The sequence below is a fragment of the Eriocheir sinensis genome, chromosome 7 (genome assembly GCF_024679095.1).
Source record: "Eriocheir sinensis breed Jianghai 21 chromosome 7, ASM2467909v1, whole genome shotgun sequence".
Taxonomy (NCBI): domain Eukaryota; kingdom Metazoa; phylum Arthropoda; class Malacostraca; order Decapoda; family Varunidae; genus Eriocheir; species Eriocheir sinensis.
Window position 1 is genome coordinate 17,342,689 of NC_066515.1, and position 16,500 is coordinate 17,359,188.

At 43.6% G+C, this 16,500-nt stretch overlaps 1 protein-coding gene across 8 annotated transcripts; it reads left to right on the forward strand.

Annotated features, from left to right (window-relative positions):
- Window positions 1-7,954: 7,954 nt before the first annotated feature.
- LOC126993674 (GDP-mannose 4,6 dehydratase-like) lies at window positions 7,955-16,002 on the forward strand. 8 transcript variants are annotated; one of them, XM_050852849.1, is made up of 10 exons: window positions 7,955-8,020; window positions 11,358-11,436; window positions 11,783-11,899; window positions 12,124-12,249; window positions 12,613-12,805; window positions 13,131-13,363; window positions 13,691-13,792; window positions 13,916-14,029; window positions 14,254-14,322; window positions 14,546-16,002. In XM_050852849.1, exons 2-10 carry the CDS (start codon window positions 11,383-11,385, stop codon window positions 14,606-14,608), a joined length of 1,071 nt encoding a protein of 356 aa, XP_050708806.1. In that variant the 5' UTR covers window positions 7,955-8,020; window positions 11,358-11,382; the 3' UTR covers window positions 14,609-16,002. The 8 variants fall into 8 exon arrangements, with proteins under 8 accessions (XP_050708806.1, XP_050708808.1, XP_050708818.1 ...); XM_050852851.1 differs by having other exon boundaries at window positions 7,968-8,030; XM_050852861.1 differs by having other exon boundaries at window positions 7,990-8,030; window positions 11,362-11,436.
- The last annotated feature ends 498 nt before the right edge of the window (window positions 16,003-16,500 follow it).

The following is a 16,500-nucleotide window of genomic DNA, read 5'->3' on the forward strand; positions in this document are numbered from 1 at the left end:
ACCTTCCACGCCGCCACAGCTGTTCTCCGGCAACCCATAGACACACACACACACACACACACACACACACACGAAGGAAGAAAAATGAGAACAAGAGAAGGAAGGGAGGAGAAGGAAAGGTAAAAAGGTGAAAAGATGAAGGAGAGAGAAGGACAGAAGGAAAGACGAAGAATTTACATAGATTTACATAGAAAATCAGACCACACAGACCCCATGGTCCAGACTTGGTGGTCTGTCCTTAAACCTAAGTGATTTTACATTAATCAGAAGACTCCAAAACGTTGCATTTCTACTCTAGTTGATATTAAGTTGAAGGAAGTGACGGTCGAGCTTATTTTTGAAGGAGTCAATCGTGTTACACTGGACCACTGATGATGGGAGCTTATTCCATTCTCGCACTACAACGTTGGTGAAGAAAAATTTGGTGCAGTCTGAATTTACTTGTCTACATCTGAGTTTTACGCCATTGTTCCTCGTGCGCAAAGTGTCATCGATCATAAACAATGTTGATCTGTCTACATTCGTGAAACCATTAAGTATTTTAAAACATTCGATCAGTTTTCCTCGGAGGCGACGTTTCTCAAGAGAACATGTTAAGGGTAGAAAGCCTTTCTTCGTAGGATTTGTTGCGCAAGGAAGGGATAATTTTCGTTGCCCGACGCTGAACACCTTCTAATTTAGCAATATCCTTTGCATGGTGGGGAGACCAAAACTGTACCGCATATTCCAAGTGGGGTCTGACTAAACTGTTGTAGAGCAGGGAGTATTACATCTTTATTCTTAAATAAAAGTTTCTTTTAATGAAGCCCAACATTCTGTTCGCTTTATTTGCTGCATCGATGCATTGCTGTGAGAATTTGAGGTTTGACGCGATTTTGACCCCAAGTCCTTGACGCATTGAACGCTTTTGAGTTTAACGCCGCGCATTTCGTAATCAAACTTCTTATTCCTCGTTCCAACTTGAAGGACCTGGCACTTGTCTACGTTAAAGGGCATCTCCCATCTATCCGACCAAGCTGAAATTTTGTGCAAATCCTCTTGGAGGCTTTGCCTGTCTTCGTCAGTGAGAACCGAGTTACCAATCTTTGTGTCGTCTGCAAATTTACTAATGCGGTTATTGAGTCCAACATCCACGTCGTTGATGTAAATAATGAAGAGCACTGGGCCAAGAACCGAGCCCTGAGGGACGCCACTAGTGACCGGCGCCCACTCTGAGTTAAATCCGTCAATCACTACTCTTTGTTGTCTGTTGCTCAACCAATTCGCGATCCATTGGTTTACCTGACCGTCAATACCTATTTGCTTTAATTTGTAAAGTAATTTATGATGCGGGACTTTATCAAACGCTTTCTGGAAATCAAGATAGACTACGTCCAGTGATTTGGTTACGTCATAAACAGTGAAGAGGTCGTTATAAAAGGTTAATAGATTTGATAGGCAGGTTACAAGAAGAGTGAGATGGAGAGAAAGGGGGAAGGGAGAAAGGGGGGAGGGAGGGAGAAAGGGGGGGTAGGGAGAACAGGGGAATTACACAAGACCTATTTATCTGGTAAAGTTCATAGAAAAGAAAGTGAAGAGGAGGAGGAGGAGGAGGAGGAGGATTTGAAAAGAGTTATTAGAGGGAAAATTATAAGGTTATCAGCTACGAACACTCTCTCTCTCTCTCTCTCTCTCTCTTTTTCCCGCCACCTGCCACGTGACTGTTACCTAAGAACACACACACACACACACACGAACACTGGCCTACACCTGTGTGTGATGTGGTGCCACGTATTAGGACACATACACACACACATATACATACATACACACTCCACACACACAATGACCCACCCACGTCTCACACACACACACACACACACACACACACACACACACACACACACACACACACACAATGACCCCCCACATCACTCAATCACACACACACACACACACACACACACACACACACACACACACACACACACACACAAGGACCCATAACAGCCTCCTGACGTGATTATTCAACAGACACAAATAGGTACAGGGTCGTCCACACGAGGAGGTAAGAATAACAGACAAGCTAAGGCCCGTGTTCTCAGACGCTTTCGGCGCACACAACAAATATTTCCAAAGACCACAAAGGAGATTAGTCGAGTTCTCAGGAGTTCACGTTCCTGCTGGTGCAGAAGCTTTGTCAAACTACCACATAACCAACTAACGGGACGCATACTCCCGGGGGTGCGTCGCTTCACTCCTTCGCCGCCTCCACCCCAGACGGTCCTCCCGAGCAAGTTCCCAAGCAGCTGCCCTATCCATTCCAAGTCCATCCTGGCATGATCAACAGACTTGTCCTAGCCATGAGTCACGTGGAGGTCCCCTTGGTCTCCTCCACTCAGGGTTGCCTCGTACAGAAACAATCCAATGAGCAGGATCGACGTCCTCAAGGCGCGCCACGTGCCCATATAGCCTCGATTTGGTTTCATCACGTAGTCGCTGGGTCGACATCGTCATTCCAGCGATACCCCATGATCCTGCGAAGGCACTTGGTACTAAAAGCTTCGACACGCCTCTCCGAATTACTAATCAGAGTCCATGTTTCACAGCCATACAGAATGACCGGGAGAATATATCCGCCTGCGTAAATACGCTATATACACTTGTTGAGTGAGTCCATAACACCGTGGGGCAGGCCAATCCGTCGAGTGACTTCCTGGCAAGACCCACCATTGTTACGCACTACTCTAATAAGGAATGTGAAACTTTTGGTGAGTAAATTCAGTAAGTATAAATAAATAAAGCTCAGATGAAAGTCACGAAAGAAACGATGGAGAAAAGAATAAAAATAAAGATCATTAAGTTTTCTTCATCATCAGAAGAAAAAAAAACTGCACAATCGATTCCAAGTAAAATTCAATCAGTTTAAATAAAGCCCAGATGAAAGTCATGAAATAAAAGATAAACAAAAAAATTAAAGATCGTTCAGTTTTCTTCGGTATCAGTAAAAATAAAAAAAATATATAGAGCATGATCGACTCCAAGTAAAAGTCAATTCATAAAAAGAATATAAGTAAAATACACCACCAAGATGAGTCACGAATTCTCTCCAACACACACGTACTTCACCTGGATTTGGGGGCGACTCTGTTTACCTGAGGAATATACCGAGAACAGACATGGTATGAAGGACGCTCTAAATTCATCTCCATGCCACGGTTTCTCTTGTAAATCTTTCTGGGCTCGCCATTCTGTGGGCCATATTCTTAAAACATTTCGGCGCCCAAGCACACATATATTTGACAAGGTTTTCGCAGAAGTTTTGGGGGTAGTTTAATGACCCTGGTGATAGCTTGACCCTTCTTCTGTGCCATTAATTAAGTTCCTTCGGCGACGAGTGAAGACAAGGAGAAAGAAAGGTCATGGCCATGTATGTGTAGGTGTGTGTAGGTGTGTGTTTGTGTGTGTGTGTGTGTGTGTGTGTGTGTGTGTGTGTGTGTGTGTAGGATGTAAACACGGCTTTCTTTTGCTTTCTCGAGGGCCCGAACCGTGACACACACACACACACACACACACACACACACACACACACACACACACACACACACACACACACACACACACATGAGAACCCGAATGATCTTTTTTGTGGCCTTTGAAAATAGTTGTCGTTCCCGAAAGCCTCTGAGAATACGGACCTATGTTTGTGAGGCTGGTTTGAGTCCCCCAGTAAAAGATCTTCGACCACCATTTTCTGCCACAACATGACTTTCTGCCGTGGACTACTGTATTAATTTTTTGTGATTTTTATAGTTTAGGTCCATATTCTTAAACGTATCGGGCTCCCATGGCGACTAAAGAAAAGGTTGGTCACGAGTAGCGGGTCGGGTAGAATTTTGAGAGTACACTGTATCTATTTATTATTATTTTCCTTTTTTTTTTTATCTTACCGAGAGCTCGTACACGACACGCAGCACCTGTATGCAGCACACCTGCACACACACACACACACACACACACACACACACACACACACACATGATGATCACCCCCAACACCTGTTCACACATTGCCCGTCACTCATCTCTGTCAAGGAACTAATGGCAACGGGTTGGCCAACACACACATTTACACACCTGTCTTTCTTTTTGGTTACTCGGCGATAAGAGATGCACCTTCGTGACGATATACGTATTTACATCTAATGAAGGCCGATCAAAGCCCCCCAAACCAAACACTGTAGCTAAACGAAGACATCATTTAACGCTTTCGAACAACCATGGAGTACTGCCACTTTGCATGCACGTATAATATATGATCAGAAAACAAAACTAATGAGGCTTCAAAAGTTATAAGTATGAATTCAGGTTATCTGGTACTGCTGCGTGCACCTGGCATTTTTCACAGTCCACGCAATATGAGGCACGATCGAGGCAGCGAACGAAGATAAATAAAATGAGGCAAAATAGAGGAGCTGGAAGAACAAAATACCTGGACCATTATAAAGGGATGGTCGTGGGTTTAGTAGTGCTGTGACTTGCCTCGACGTTTACCAACCCAAAACGTCTCCAGGTAACAACAGGTAACCTACTAATACGGTGACCTTTAATATGTGAACTGAAAGGCAGAAAATGAAGACTGAAATGAATATAGTTTGCTCGCTCTCTCTATATCTATTATCTATCTATTTAGTAGCAGTAGTAACAGGTAACCTACTAATACGGTGACCTAAAATGTGAACTGAAAGGCAACAGATGAAGACTCTGAAATGAATATAGTTTGCTCGCTCTCTATATATCTATTATCTATATATTTATCTACCTGTTTGATATGCGACAACAATGCTTACTCAGCGGGAATAACAATACCTGAGAAACACCTGCCGATATGTGGACTTTTTTTTTTTTTCGTCCTCTACACCTGTACTGAAAGGCGACTGACCGTCCTAGTAGTTGTAGTTATAGTAGTAGTAGTAGTAGTAGTAGTAGTAGTATAGTAGTAGTAGTAGTAGTAGTAGTAGCAGTAGTAGTAGCATACTTGTCAAGTCTTACGTTTTTTGCGTAAGTTTTACGTAATTTCGGTGATTTTCAAGTCTTACGGCGTAAGTTGAAAATCTTACGTTTTTCTGCGCTTGCGATGTTTTTTTTTTAATGTTTGTTTTAAACAATTTGAAATGTATCGTACGCGCCATATTGAAATTCATGTGAGCGTGCTGAGTAACGGTTACTGTTACTGTGTGTGTGTGTGTGTGTGTGTGTGTGTGTGTGTGTGTGTGTGGGAGGGGGGGGGGAGGTACCTCGTGCACCCTGATGAGTCCGTTGGAACGGGCGCGTCACTCGGCTCGCTCCCCTGCCCTCACCCACGTAGGTAAGAACCCAAAATTCCCCTTTTCAAGTGTTATATATATATGATTCCCTTTCCTGTAATTATCTATGGATACATCTATATCTATATCTATCTATCTATCTACATATCTATATCTATACCTATCTATCCATCTCTCTATCTCTCTATCTCTCTATCTATCTATCTATCTATCTATCTATCTATCTATCTATCTATCTATCTATCTATCTATCTATCTATCTATCTATATATATATATATATATATATATATATATATATATATCTATATGTATATATATATATATATATATATATATATAGATATATATATCTATTTATATATATATATATATATATATATATTAACTCAAGAATTGACTCACTCGCTCTCCTGCTCTCACCCAAGTAGGACTCACTCGCTTCTCCTGCCTCACCCACGTAGCCACGTATCATGCAGTACTGTTTACAAGAACCTTTGTAAACAGTACTGTTTTTCATTATGTGGTGTTCATACTGTGTCATGTGTTTGCATTGTTTTCATTCTCCATTTGTTTTGAAACAAATAAATACTGAATGACAAAAAATATGGTTTTCTTATGGTTTAATTACCGTTTTATACACAAACTTATGGTCTCTAACGCAAAGTCTTATGGCAAGACACCACAGTAGCTTGACAGGTATGTGGTAGTAGTAGTAGTAGTAGTAGTAGTAGTAGTAGTAGCAGTAGTGGGGGTGAGGGATAATGAGAGATGGAGGAGGAGAGGAAAAGAAAGATTAAGGGAGAGAGGGAAGGAAGGGAAAGAAATGGGGAGAGAGGGAAGGAAGGGAAAGGAATGCGGAGAGAGGGAAGGAAGGGAAAGGAATGGGGAGAGGGGATCTAACAGGGAGGGAGATGATGGTATGGGAAGGAAGGAGAGGGAAGGGGAGGATAGGGAAGGGAAAGGAAAGAAATGGGGAGAGGAGATAACGGGGAGATGATGGTAAGGGAAGGAAAGGGATGGAGGATGGGGGACAATAGGGAAGGGAAAGGAAAAGAAGATAAGGGAGGGGAAGGGAAGGGAAGGGAAAGGAAGGGAAGAGAAGGGAAGGGAAGGGAAGGGAAGGGAAAGGAAAGGAAAGGAAGGGAAGGGAAGGGAAGAGAAGGGAAGAGAAGGGAAGGGAGAGGAAGGGAAAGGAAAGGAAGGGAAGGGAACGGAAGGGAAGGAAAGGGAGAGGAAGGGAAGGGAAGGGAAGGGAAAGGAAGGGAAGGGACGGGAACTGAAGGGAAGGGAAGGGAAGGGAAAAAAAGGAAAGGGAAGGGAAGTAAAGGAAGGAAGGGGAAGGGAAGGAAGAGTAAGGGAAGGGAAGAGAAGGGGGTTAGTGAAGTGAAGTGAAGGGAAAGGAAAGGAAGGGAAGGGGGAAGGGTTTCTGATGACTCCCTCAAAAATCAGTTACGGATGAATAAATATATATAATAAATATGAAACCATGTCCTTTTTTTTCACCGTAACCTAGATATCCTCTGGAAACACGTAAGCAATGAGCATGCAAATATAATTATAAATGAACGTGTATGGACTCTCTCTCTCTCTCTCTCTCTCTCTCTCTCTCTCTCTCTCTCTCTCTCTCTCTCTCTCTCTCCATGATCAGAGCACACAATTTATAACTGTGCCACGAAGTAAATTCACTGCCACGTACACAATCGTTTCTTTGCATCTATAATATCGCCATCCGTGCATAACAGAAACAAAATTAAAATGATTCAGATGGTGCAGTTATTGCATGGAAGAGGTTGTGATCCCATGCAACCAGCGGGCAGGAGAGTGCATGGCGGCTGGGGGGTCAGCCAAGGTCAGCACCCCCCCCGCACCTTGCCACACACTCTCAACACCTCCCTCTTCCTCTCATATGTCAGCTATTTACTACCTTCAAATGGATTTAATTAAATAAATGAATAATCGAATAAGGTCATATAGTATTAAGATTGTTTCGTTTTTAGGATAATAACAAATATTTTGTCTGAATACCAGGACACTTGACAACGTTGTACCTTAAGGGCCTTGGCCAGCCTCAAGGATAAGAGACATCTCATCCTTGGCCAGCCTCTCCTCAGGGTTCGGCACGTCCAATGGAAAGAAGGATTAAAGAAAGAAGGGAAGGATACTGCTCCGGGTGTGAGTGCGCTGCGTTACTCATTCAGATATGCCTACCCGTACCATCTTTGATCGATAGTAGCCTGCCATGTTCCAATACTCATCAGTGTCGCATTCTCTTGTGGTCACTTGTAACAATGATATGCAGACAAGACGGTACTTCATCCGATTTACAGAACAGTTATGCTATTTTGGCTTTCACACACACACACACACACACACACACACACACACACACGGAAAAAAAGGGAAACCTGCGTTGATGCTGTAACAGAAAGGCATGTATATTATCCGTCAGTAACCATAAACAGAATTAACTGCCCCCCCCCCCCCCCCCCCACCTGCCCCACACCTATCCGGCCAAATCTGGTGAAGTAAATTTCTTCTTTGGTGGCGTGGCATGCAGCTGTACACGTCCTAAGCACACACACACACACACACACACACACACACAGTCACACACACACACACTATCGTCATGACCACTCAACACCCCCAACAGTTCACGTCAGGCAGCGTGTGGGTCAGACCTGCAGCCTCCATTCTCTGTCGTCCAGCAGAAGTGTTTCACTGTTTGTTTCGCTGCAAAATATAGCTATGGGCCATATTTTGAAACATTTCGACGCCCAAGCACACATATCTGACTTTTCGTAGGAGTTTTGGGCGTTTTCAAGGGTAGTACGTTTTAAGACCTTGGTGGCAGTTTGACCCTTTTTCTGTACCATGAAATTTCTGCCTTTGGAAATCGACCATAGGCCTACACACCCTCACAGACACCCATACACACGCCACGTTTACAACCCCAGTGTTTGTGTCACATCAGCCGCGTTGTAACCAAAGCGACCTTGAGTGGAAATGTTACGGCTTCCAAGTCCAACACTGCATGACTACACACCAGACAACCTAATTAAGTATATTTAAACCACTAGAGACGTTAAAACAGTATGATGACTTCGCAGACGCCCGTGACCTACATGAAAAGTACAAACCTCTCATCATGATTGATTGATTGGTTGATTGATTGATAAGTTTATTGTTGCAGGAATTTTATATGGAAACGAAGTATGTTGTGAAAATGATTAATTCTGATCGAGTTTATTATTATGAACCCTCAATTAATCTACAATATACACACACAAGTGACCAGCCTCCCTGCCACTAAAAAGATGCACCTCTATGGGTATTTACATCCTTAAATTGGCCTCTATATTTTTCCTGGCTCATAAAACGAAGAATGTTACGGAATGAATTGATTGTGATCGGGTTATATCGCCTCAATCTACCTGCAGTACATAAGTGAACAGCCTCCCTGACACTGAAAAGATGCACCTCTATGGGTTTTTACTTCCTTAGCCTTTTTATTTTCCCTAGCTCATGAAACGAAGTGTAATGAATAGACCGTCATCGAATTATATCGCCTCAGTCCACCAGTAATACACGAGTGAACAGCCTCCCTGACACTAAAAAAAATGCACCTCTATGGGTTTTTACATCCTTGGCCTCTTTATTTTCCCTACCTCATGAAACGAAGTATATAGCTAACAGGAAAAAATATATATCGTTATCGAGTCAAATCGGGTCCGTCTACTTGAAGTACGTACACGAAGGAACAGCCTCCCTTCTCCTTTACTAACCTAACCTAACTTACTTTGATTGATTGATTAATTGATAGTTTATTGTTGCAGGTAAAGAACAAAGGAGAAGGGAGGAATATGCCATCCCAACCCCCAGGCAGTAGGCTACATCAATAAGCCATTAATCAGTCAGCCTCCCTGCCACTAAAAAGATACACCTCTATGGGTATTTACCTCCTTGGCCTCTTTATTTTGCCTAGCTCATGTTAGTCGCAGGTGTGGAGAGTAAACAGTACTCAGGTGTGCCTTACACGCCCCCTCCCTGAGTCACCTGGCCGCCGGTAACGATGTAAACAAACAGACACGTCAACAACTCTTGCCAACACGTGCTTCCATTAGCCCATTAACCCCACACTCACCCACATGCTCCCACCCACACCTAACCCATGAAACGACCAATAAACCATGAAAAAACACCTTAGACCACCCTAAAACACCACATAAGGGAGGGAATAAAGGGGGGGAATAGGACTGGGAGACGGTATGTGGCAAGCTTGTATCTGCCACGGAGGCGGAAGACGAGGTTGAGAGGACAAGGACTGAGACTTGGGAGGCATAACACAGCTCTTGGCCTTGTGTGGCATGGCCGAAGGAGGACAGAGCACGGAGGGGCGGCGGGCACTCCTCACGGGCATCACGGGGCAGGTGGGTGAGACGGGGTATTGGGACAGAAGGGTGAACGGATGACCACGTAAGCAAAGCAGGGTGGCGGTGATAAGGCCCCCGCTGGGATTAGTCTTGTTCATTCAGTAAGTGTTTAGCGGACGTGACACTTAGGTCGGTATTACAAGACAAATTCGCTTCTCACATCACCAATTTCTAGAGGTCAAAGAAGGGGTCAGTCAGATTCTTATGAGTGTTTCTTCAGGTTCATGGTACAGAAGGGTCACGCTACCACCAGAGTCAAAAGCTACTCCTGGAAATGCCCACAACTCCTATGAAAGCCTTGTCAAATAGGTGTTCTTGGACGATGAAATGTCTTATAATACGACTACTGTGGCTTCAGATTCTACCTATCGAAGCTTTTAGTGATAGTGTCAGTGGTGGGATTGATTTAGTGCATTTTGAAGGTGTTCAGCGGACGTGACACTTCCTACTGCGGCCTCAGATTCTACCTACCGAAGTTTCTAGATATAGTGTCAGTGGTGCAATTAGGTTGGTGCATTCTGTAAGTGTTTAACCGATATAACACTTCCTGCTGTGGCTTCAGATTCTCCCTATCATAGCTTCTAGTGATAACATGACTGATTAGTCTTGTTCATTCAGTAAGTGTTTAGCGGACGTGATACTTCCCACTGCGGCCTCAGACTCTACATACCGAAGCTTTTAGGGATAGTGTCAGTGGTGGGATTGATTTAGTGCATTTAGAGTGTTTAGCGGATGTGACACTTCCTACTGTGCCTGCAGACTCTTCCTATCATAGCTTTTAGTGATAACGTGACCGGTGCGATTAGTTTAGTGCATTCAGTAGGTGGTTAGTGGATGTGACACTTCCTGCTGCAGCCTCAAATCCTTCCAACCACAGCTTTTTGTGATAATGCGACCAGTTTGATTAGTTCAGTGCATTTAGTAGGTGTATAGTGGACTTAACATTTCCTGCTGCAGCCTCTGACTCTTCCTACTGCAGCCCTCACCAGACCCTTCCTCTTGTGTCAGTGTCTTGGTCTGCGTATCATCCTAGTGCCCTGTTCCTGTATCAAAGTACCCGAGACAACCCTACACTATAATAATTATCTGCTACACATTTTTTGGGGGGGCATATACTTCACAAATTAATTTTACGCAGCTTGACGCATGTATTGTGTTGACTGTGGCATGGGTTTGTATCGTATTCCTGATCATTTGGAGGGACATAATTCTTATTTCACTATACGAGCTTCATTTAACCAGATTTGCTGCGGTTATTTTTGCTCGACATCACACAAGCGGTGGCAATTATTCCTCAGAGACACATACTTCCTAGATAAAAGTAGATGTTTTGGGAGACTTGTTTTCTCTTTCATAATTAGTAAGTGAAAATCAGTACCAAAGATCAATTTCAGAAAGCTAATCCCTCCAGCCTAACCTAACCTACCTCGTGATAGTAACCTGCTGCCACAGAATAAGCAACCTAATCCCCCCTACACACGTTTAGAGACAGTTTGGCTCAATTCATCTTCGCAGTGCACATAAACACTACTACACATGCGAATTACAATGCAAACAATTCTTAAAGATATTTTGAAAGCAAGAAAATGTAGCTTTCTTATTCTTCCTCCCCACAAGCCAGGATAATTTGTGAGACACCAGCATGGCCCCGGCTCGATCACCAAAAACTGCCTTGGTCACTGGTCTTACTGGCCAGGTATGAACACCTCAACTTGTCCTTTCATCTGACACATATTTTGCTTAGTTCATCTTCCTTCCAAAAACAAGAAATCATGTGACTAACCACTTAATTGAGAATGGGCCCAGTTTTCATTTTAAGTTCAGAATAAAGAAAAGCCATGAATAGAAATATAACATACAGATTAGAATCAAATTTATACTTAGAAAGCTGCTATCAGTAGTTCGCAGTAAAACCTCTTGTCATCTGCCTGTTAGAAGATAAATGTAAGAAGTAAGCTTATCAGTCACTCACCTTATCAGTTGGGGCCACAGCATCCGGGTCACGTGGCGTTGCTTTGGCTGAGTGTGCGGTGTCATTGCAGGATGGCTCATACTTGGCTGAGCTACTTCTCGACAAAGGCTACCAGGTCCATGGCATCATCAGGCGGGCGTCAACCTTCAACACAGGAAGGATTCGTCACCTCTATGAGGACCCAAAGGTACAGCTACAGTTTTACATTGCTGAGAAATATGAGCTAAGTTATCTTATGATCCGTTAATTGTACACATGCTTACATTACCAAATAAAAACCATCCAGTAAGTCAATCAATGAAACTTACCAGAATCTTTGCCATATAAAAACAACTGATCCATCAAAGTAAGACACATGAGTATGGATGACACTGTTGAGTTTGAGATGACTGAAAGCCTTTCATTGGACAGATCCACAAGAATGGGCGGATGACCCTCCATTACGGGGACCTGACAGACTCAGCATGCCTGGTCAAGATCATCTCCAGGGTGCAGCCGGATGAGATTTACAACCTTGGGGCACAGAGTCATGTGAAGGTAAGCCACACACACACACACACATACACTTCATCCCTTGACAAAAAATTAAATAATGCATACCTTTTTCCTTATTTTGTTTATTTTATTATTCATTTTTATCTATTTTTCTTTTTGTTCAGTTTTTCTTTCCTAATCCAAGTCAAACAGAGCAGCATGTGGGTTTTTCTTTTCCACTTTTATTTGCAACTTGAACTGTCTCTAACTGTAAGAAAAAAATCCATTGCATCTTCCATCCACTTATAGATTTATTCTCATCTTGTTTAGTTTTTTCCTGAGTCAGTCTGTATTGTCTGTTTATGTTGCATTGTGAACCTACATTATGCTAGTTTGAGTTCCTTTCTGAGTATGTGTTGTGTGCAGGTATCGTTTGACCTGGCGGAGTACACCGGCAATGTGGATGCCATGGGAACGCTGCGCCTGCTGGATGCCATCAGAACTTGTGGTCTCGACAAGAAGGTCAAGTTCTACCAAGCCTCCACCTCAGAACTGTATGGCAAGGTGCAAGAAATCCCACAGAAGGAAACAACACCCTTCTACCCAAGGTCCCCGTATGGTAAGATTTTCCTGAGCTCCTTATTAACTTATGAAACTGCTCCTTTGTGTTGGGGTAAAGTGGCAGTGTGTCTCAAGGTAATGGGTTCTTTCCTGCTCAAACAACACTATTCTACCCAAGATCCTCATATGGTAAGACCTTCTGGCTCTCCTTACTAACTTACGAAACTGATCCATTGTGTTGGTGTTGGAATGTTGGTGCAGTGTGTCCCGAGGTAATGGGTTCTTTTCCACCATGTGCTCAAAGGCCAATATGATGGAGATGAGCACAGAGGCCACCTGCAGCTTTGGCACAGCCCCAGCATTACTATAATCAATCCCCGCAGGTGCCGCCAAACTGTACGCCTACTGGATTGTGATTAATTTCCGTGAGGCGTATGGGATGTTTGCCTGCAATGGTATTCTCTTCAACCACGAGTCCCCGCGGCGAGGAGAAACCTTTGTGACGAGGAAGATCACTCGCTCGGTGGCCAAGATTCACCTCGGGCAAATGGAGAAGTTTGAACTGGGGAACCTGGACTCCAAGAGGGACTGGGGGCACGCCAAGGACTATGTGGAGGTGGGTGGCGGTGGACTATTACTATTACCGAGATCCATGAAAAGACATCAAGGGAAAATCAAATGTTAATATAGACCCAAACCTTCCCCTCAATGAGCAGACATGGCTATAAAAAAAATAAGACTGGCAGTAAGGTTAGAGGAATAAAAAGAAAAATAGTTGGGAGGACAAAAGGAATGCCTAATGGAAAGAGTCAGCCCTGCTTGAACAATATGACTTTTTATCCCACTTCTACTTCAGGACCTTCTAGCTACGAGTAAAAACGTGAATCTTTTTTTTAGACTGAGCAAACATGTAAGTCTTTTTCTCAATCGTACATTTCCTCAGGGCATGTGGAAGATGATGCAGCTGGAGGAGCCGGAGGACTTTGTCTTGGCCACAGGGGAAGTGCACTCCGTCAGGGAGTTTGTTGAGGCAGCCTTCAAGGAGGTACGAAGAAAATTTCCCAAGTCGTTGTGTTACATGTGTCATGTACAAAGAGTGGAATGTAACCTTCCTTCAGCTAGTCATAAGCTAGTCTTTATTAACCACTGGTCCACATCTTCACCACAGATTGGGAGGGAGATCTACTGGGAGGGGAGCGGCGTGGACGAGGTGGCCAAGGAGAAGGGCAGCGACGCCATCCGGGTGACCATCAACTCCAAGTATTACCGCCCAGCAGAAGTGGTGAGTGTGGCGGCCTGGCCCAGGTGATGCTGCTGGGTGTGCTCAGCCAGCATAGCCCAGCCAGCTTCCCTAAGTGTCAATGAACAAGTGTAGCACTCGATATCTCTACCACTGGTCTGCTTTTTACATCAAAAATCCCACACTTTCATAAACATTTTTTGCTGAACATCTCTGACTTCCCAAATTGCCTGAGTTAGTCTGACTCTGAACTATTAATTTTACAGGACTTCCTTCAAGGAGACCCCACAAAAGCCCGACAGAAGTTTGGGTGGAATCCTACTTATGACTTCAAGGTATAGTTATTAATGTGGTGTAGATTGATTTACAGTGGTATTGAATAATGAAATAGGTGAAAAGTTATTCAAGTAAAACAAATACCACTTGAGTGCATTTGTCAGGCATGTCAGGTCAATATGTTGTTACCTTTATTGAGTTAACTATGCAGCGTCTCTGTTCGTTGTAGCCACTTAGCTGCCCTGCCCTACTCTACTAATGCTTCCCTCTGGCCCAACGCAGGCACTGGTGACAGACATGATGCAGGCAGACATTGACCTCATGAGGAGGGACCCCACCGCCTAGGCCTCCCCACGGCCCTCCACCACCCAGCAGCTCTTGTCACCGGGGAACAGAAGGGAGTCATTCTGCATGCTGTGTCTCGACAATACTGCTTGCTTTATTTTCTTACTTGTGATTTGCATCTCTTGCAAGTATTATTAAAATACTACTTGGAGATAACAAATGAGTAAGAACATTCATTGAAAGAGTCAGTCATGAAATGGCTGCTTTATCCTTAATTAACTAAATTTCACTGATTCTAAACTATTTAAATGGAGAGGATGGATTAGTGTGTAGGATAAAGGCGAGACATGGTTGATCACAGCAGGGAAGGGGAAGGGGAAGGGGCCAGCATAGAAGAGGGTGTGGGAGGAGGCAAAGTCATTCCTACTGTAGGGCAAGACCTCACCCAGGCAGGCTGGTGATGCAACACTCCATGGACCACCGGTCACTTGTCTTGAAGTGTTTTGTGTCGATTCTGAAGTGCACAAGGGACAACAAGGACGACATGTCTAGGTAATAACGGCCTGAGCAACACCCCCATCAGGCAAGAAACACCAGAGACAAGCGCACATCAGGTGAGTCCTGTATCCCAAGAGTGCAGTGCCAAGCCTCACTTGATCATGTTGGTTGTAATGTTAGGGTTGTGCAGTGATGCCAGACCCCAGGGAAAGGCAGGTGCTGCTGCGTGAAGCCAAAGTTCTGTGGAGGTCAGTATTTTGAGTCTGTATTACCATTACTCTTCCCATCTCATTATCATTGACAGGCAAGTGTTGTGGTCTTAGACTCCGGGGTTACTGACAATAGTCTTCCAGGGTTGTCGGTGGCACAGCCTTGGTGCTCTGCCCAGTGCGTGAACACCTGACCCAACAAGAACACCAACACTTCCTTGGGATGAGAGTCAAAAACTTTTCTTGCATGAGGGGCCAGCACCAAAGCACACATTACTTGCCTTCTTCAAGACCATTGCAAGATAATTAGATGTTCACTGCATCATAAGTACATTTAGATTCCACTTTATTCTAAATCCTGAGAAAATTCTACCACTTAAGGGTGATAAATTAAGTATTCATCTGTCAGGCAAATGTTTGGTCATTGCCGCCAGACTACAGGTGGCTCAGTATAGCCCTGGGTGGTGCTTCTTCCATAGCCACATTCCCTGTTCCTGTGGTGCACGTGTGTGTTGTGTGCACCTGTATGGCAGCACATCACACGGCCAGAGTTCAGTGGTCATCAGTTCATGCAGACAAAGATGTGTGTGTGTGTGTGTGTGTGGCAGACTTGTTGGTGAGAATGGAACCATTTACTACTACATCACTTAGGTCGTGGGAGCATAATCTTCATCCACTTCATAACCATTCCAACCCGGGCATTTGACTTATGTACTTAGTGTTCATGATATAAAATTGGTTGTTTACTTCATCTGGTTTTATTTGATATCCTTCAGAGTTGTTGTCATGTTAAATGGTGCTCAGGTGACCTACAACAGATATCCTCAACACAAGCTTCCCACCTGTGTATTAAGTGAAATGACTGACCATTCAACAATAACATCAACAAAAAATAAACAAGCCTTCAATATCTTCAACACGTGGTTCCTTTCTACGTGTATTTAGTGAAACAACTGGCCATATAAAAAATAAATATATAGAAAATAAACAAATAAACTGCATAACCATCACCACATGTAAGAAAACCTTGTGGTATAAATTTTGCAGTGAGTGAATATTGAATTACTTGATTACACATGATTTTAATTTTACTCAATCTAATAATAAATGTATCTGAATCAGTCTCAGATGGAAAATATATGTTGTTAGTACACACACACGCACACACTAAAGGGATACGATTTCTGGCAACACAAATTAAAAGCTGTTGTAATTTTAAACGTAACCTCAAAGACTAATATGGAA

Coding starts and splice junctions, on each gene's coding strand:
- LOC126993674 (XM_050852848.1), top strand. CDS start 9,675: ATGGCCGAAGGAGGACAGAGCACGGAGGGGCGGCGGGCACTCCTCACG. Junction 11,900..12,123: donor ACCTCTATGAGGACCCAAAG/GTACAGCTACAG, acceptor TTCATTGGACAG/ATCCACAAGAATGGGCGGAT. Junction 13,793..13,915: donor TTGAGGCAGCCTTCAAGGAG/GTACGAAGAAAA, acceptor TCTTCACCACAG/ATTGGGAGGGAGATCTACTG.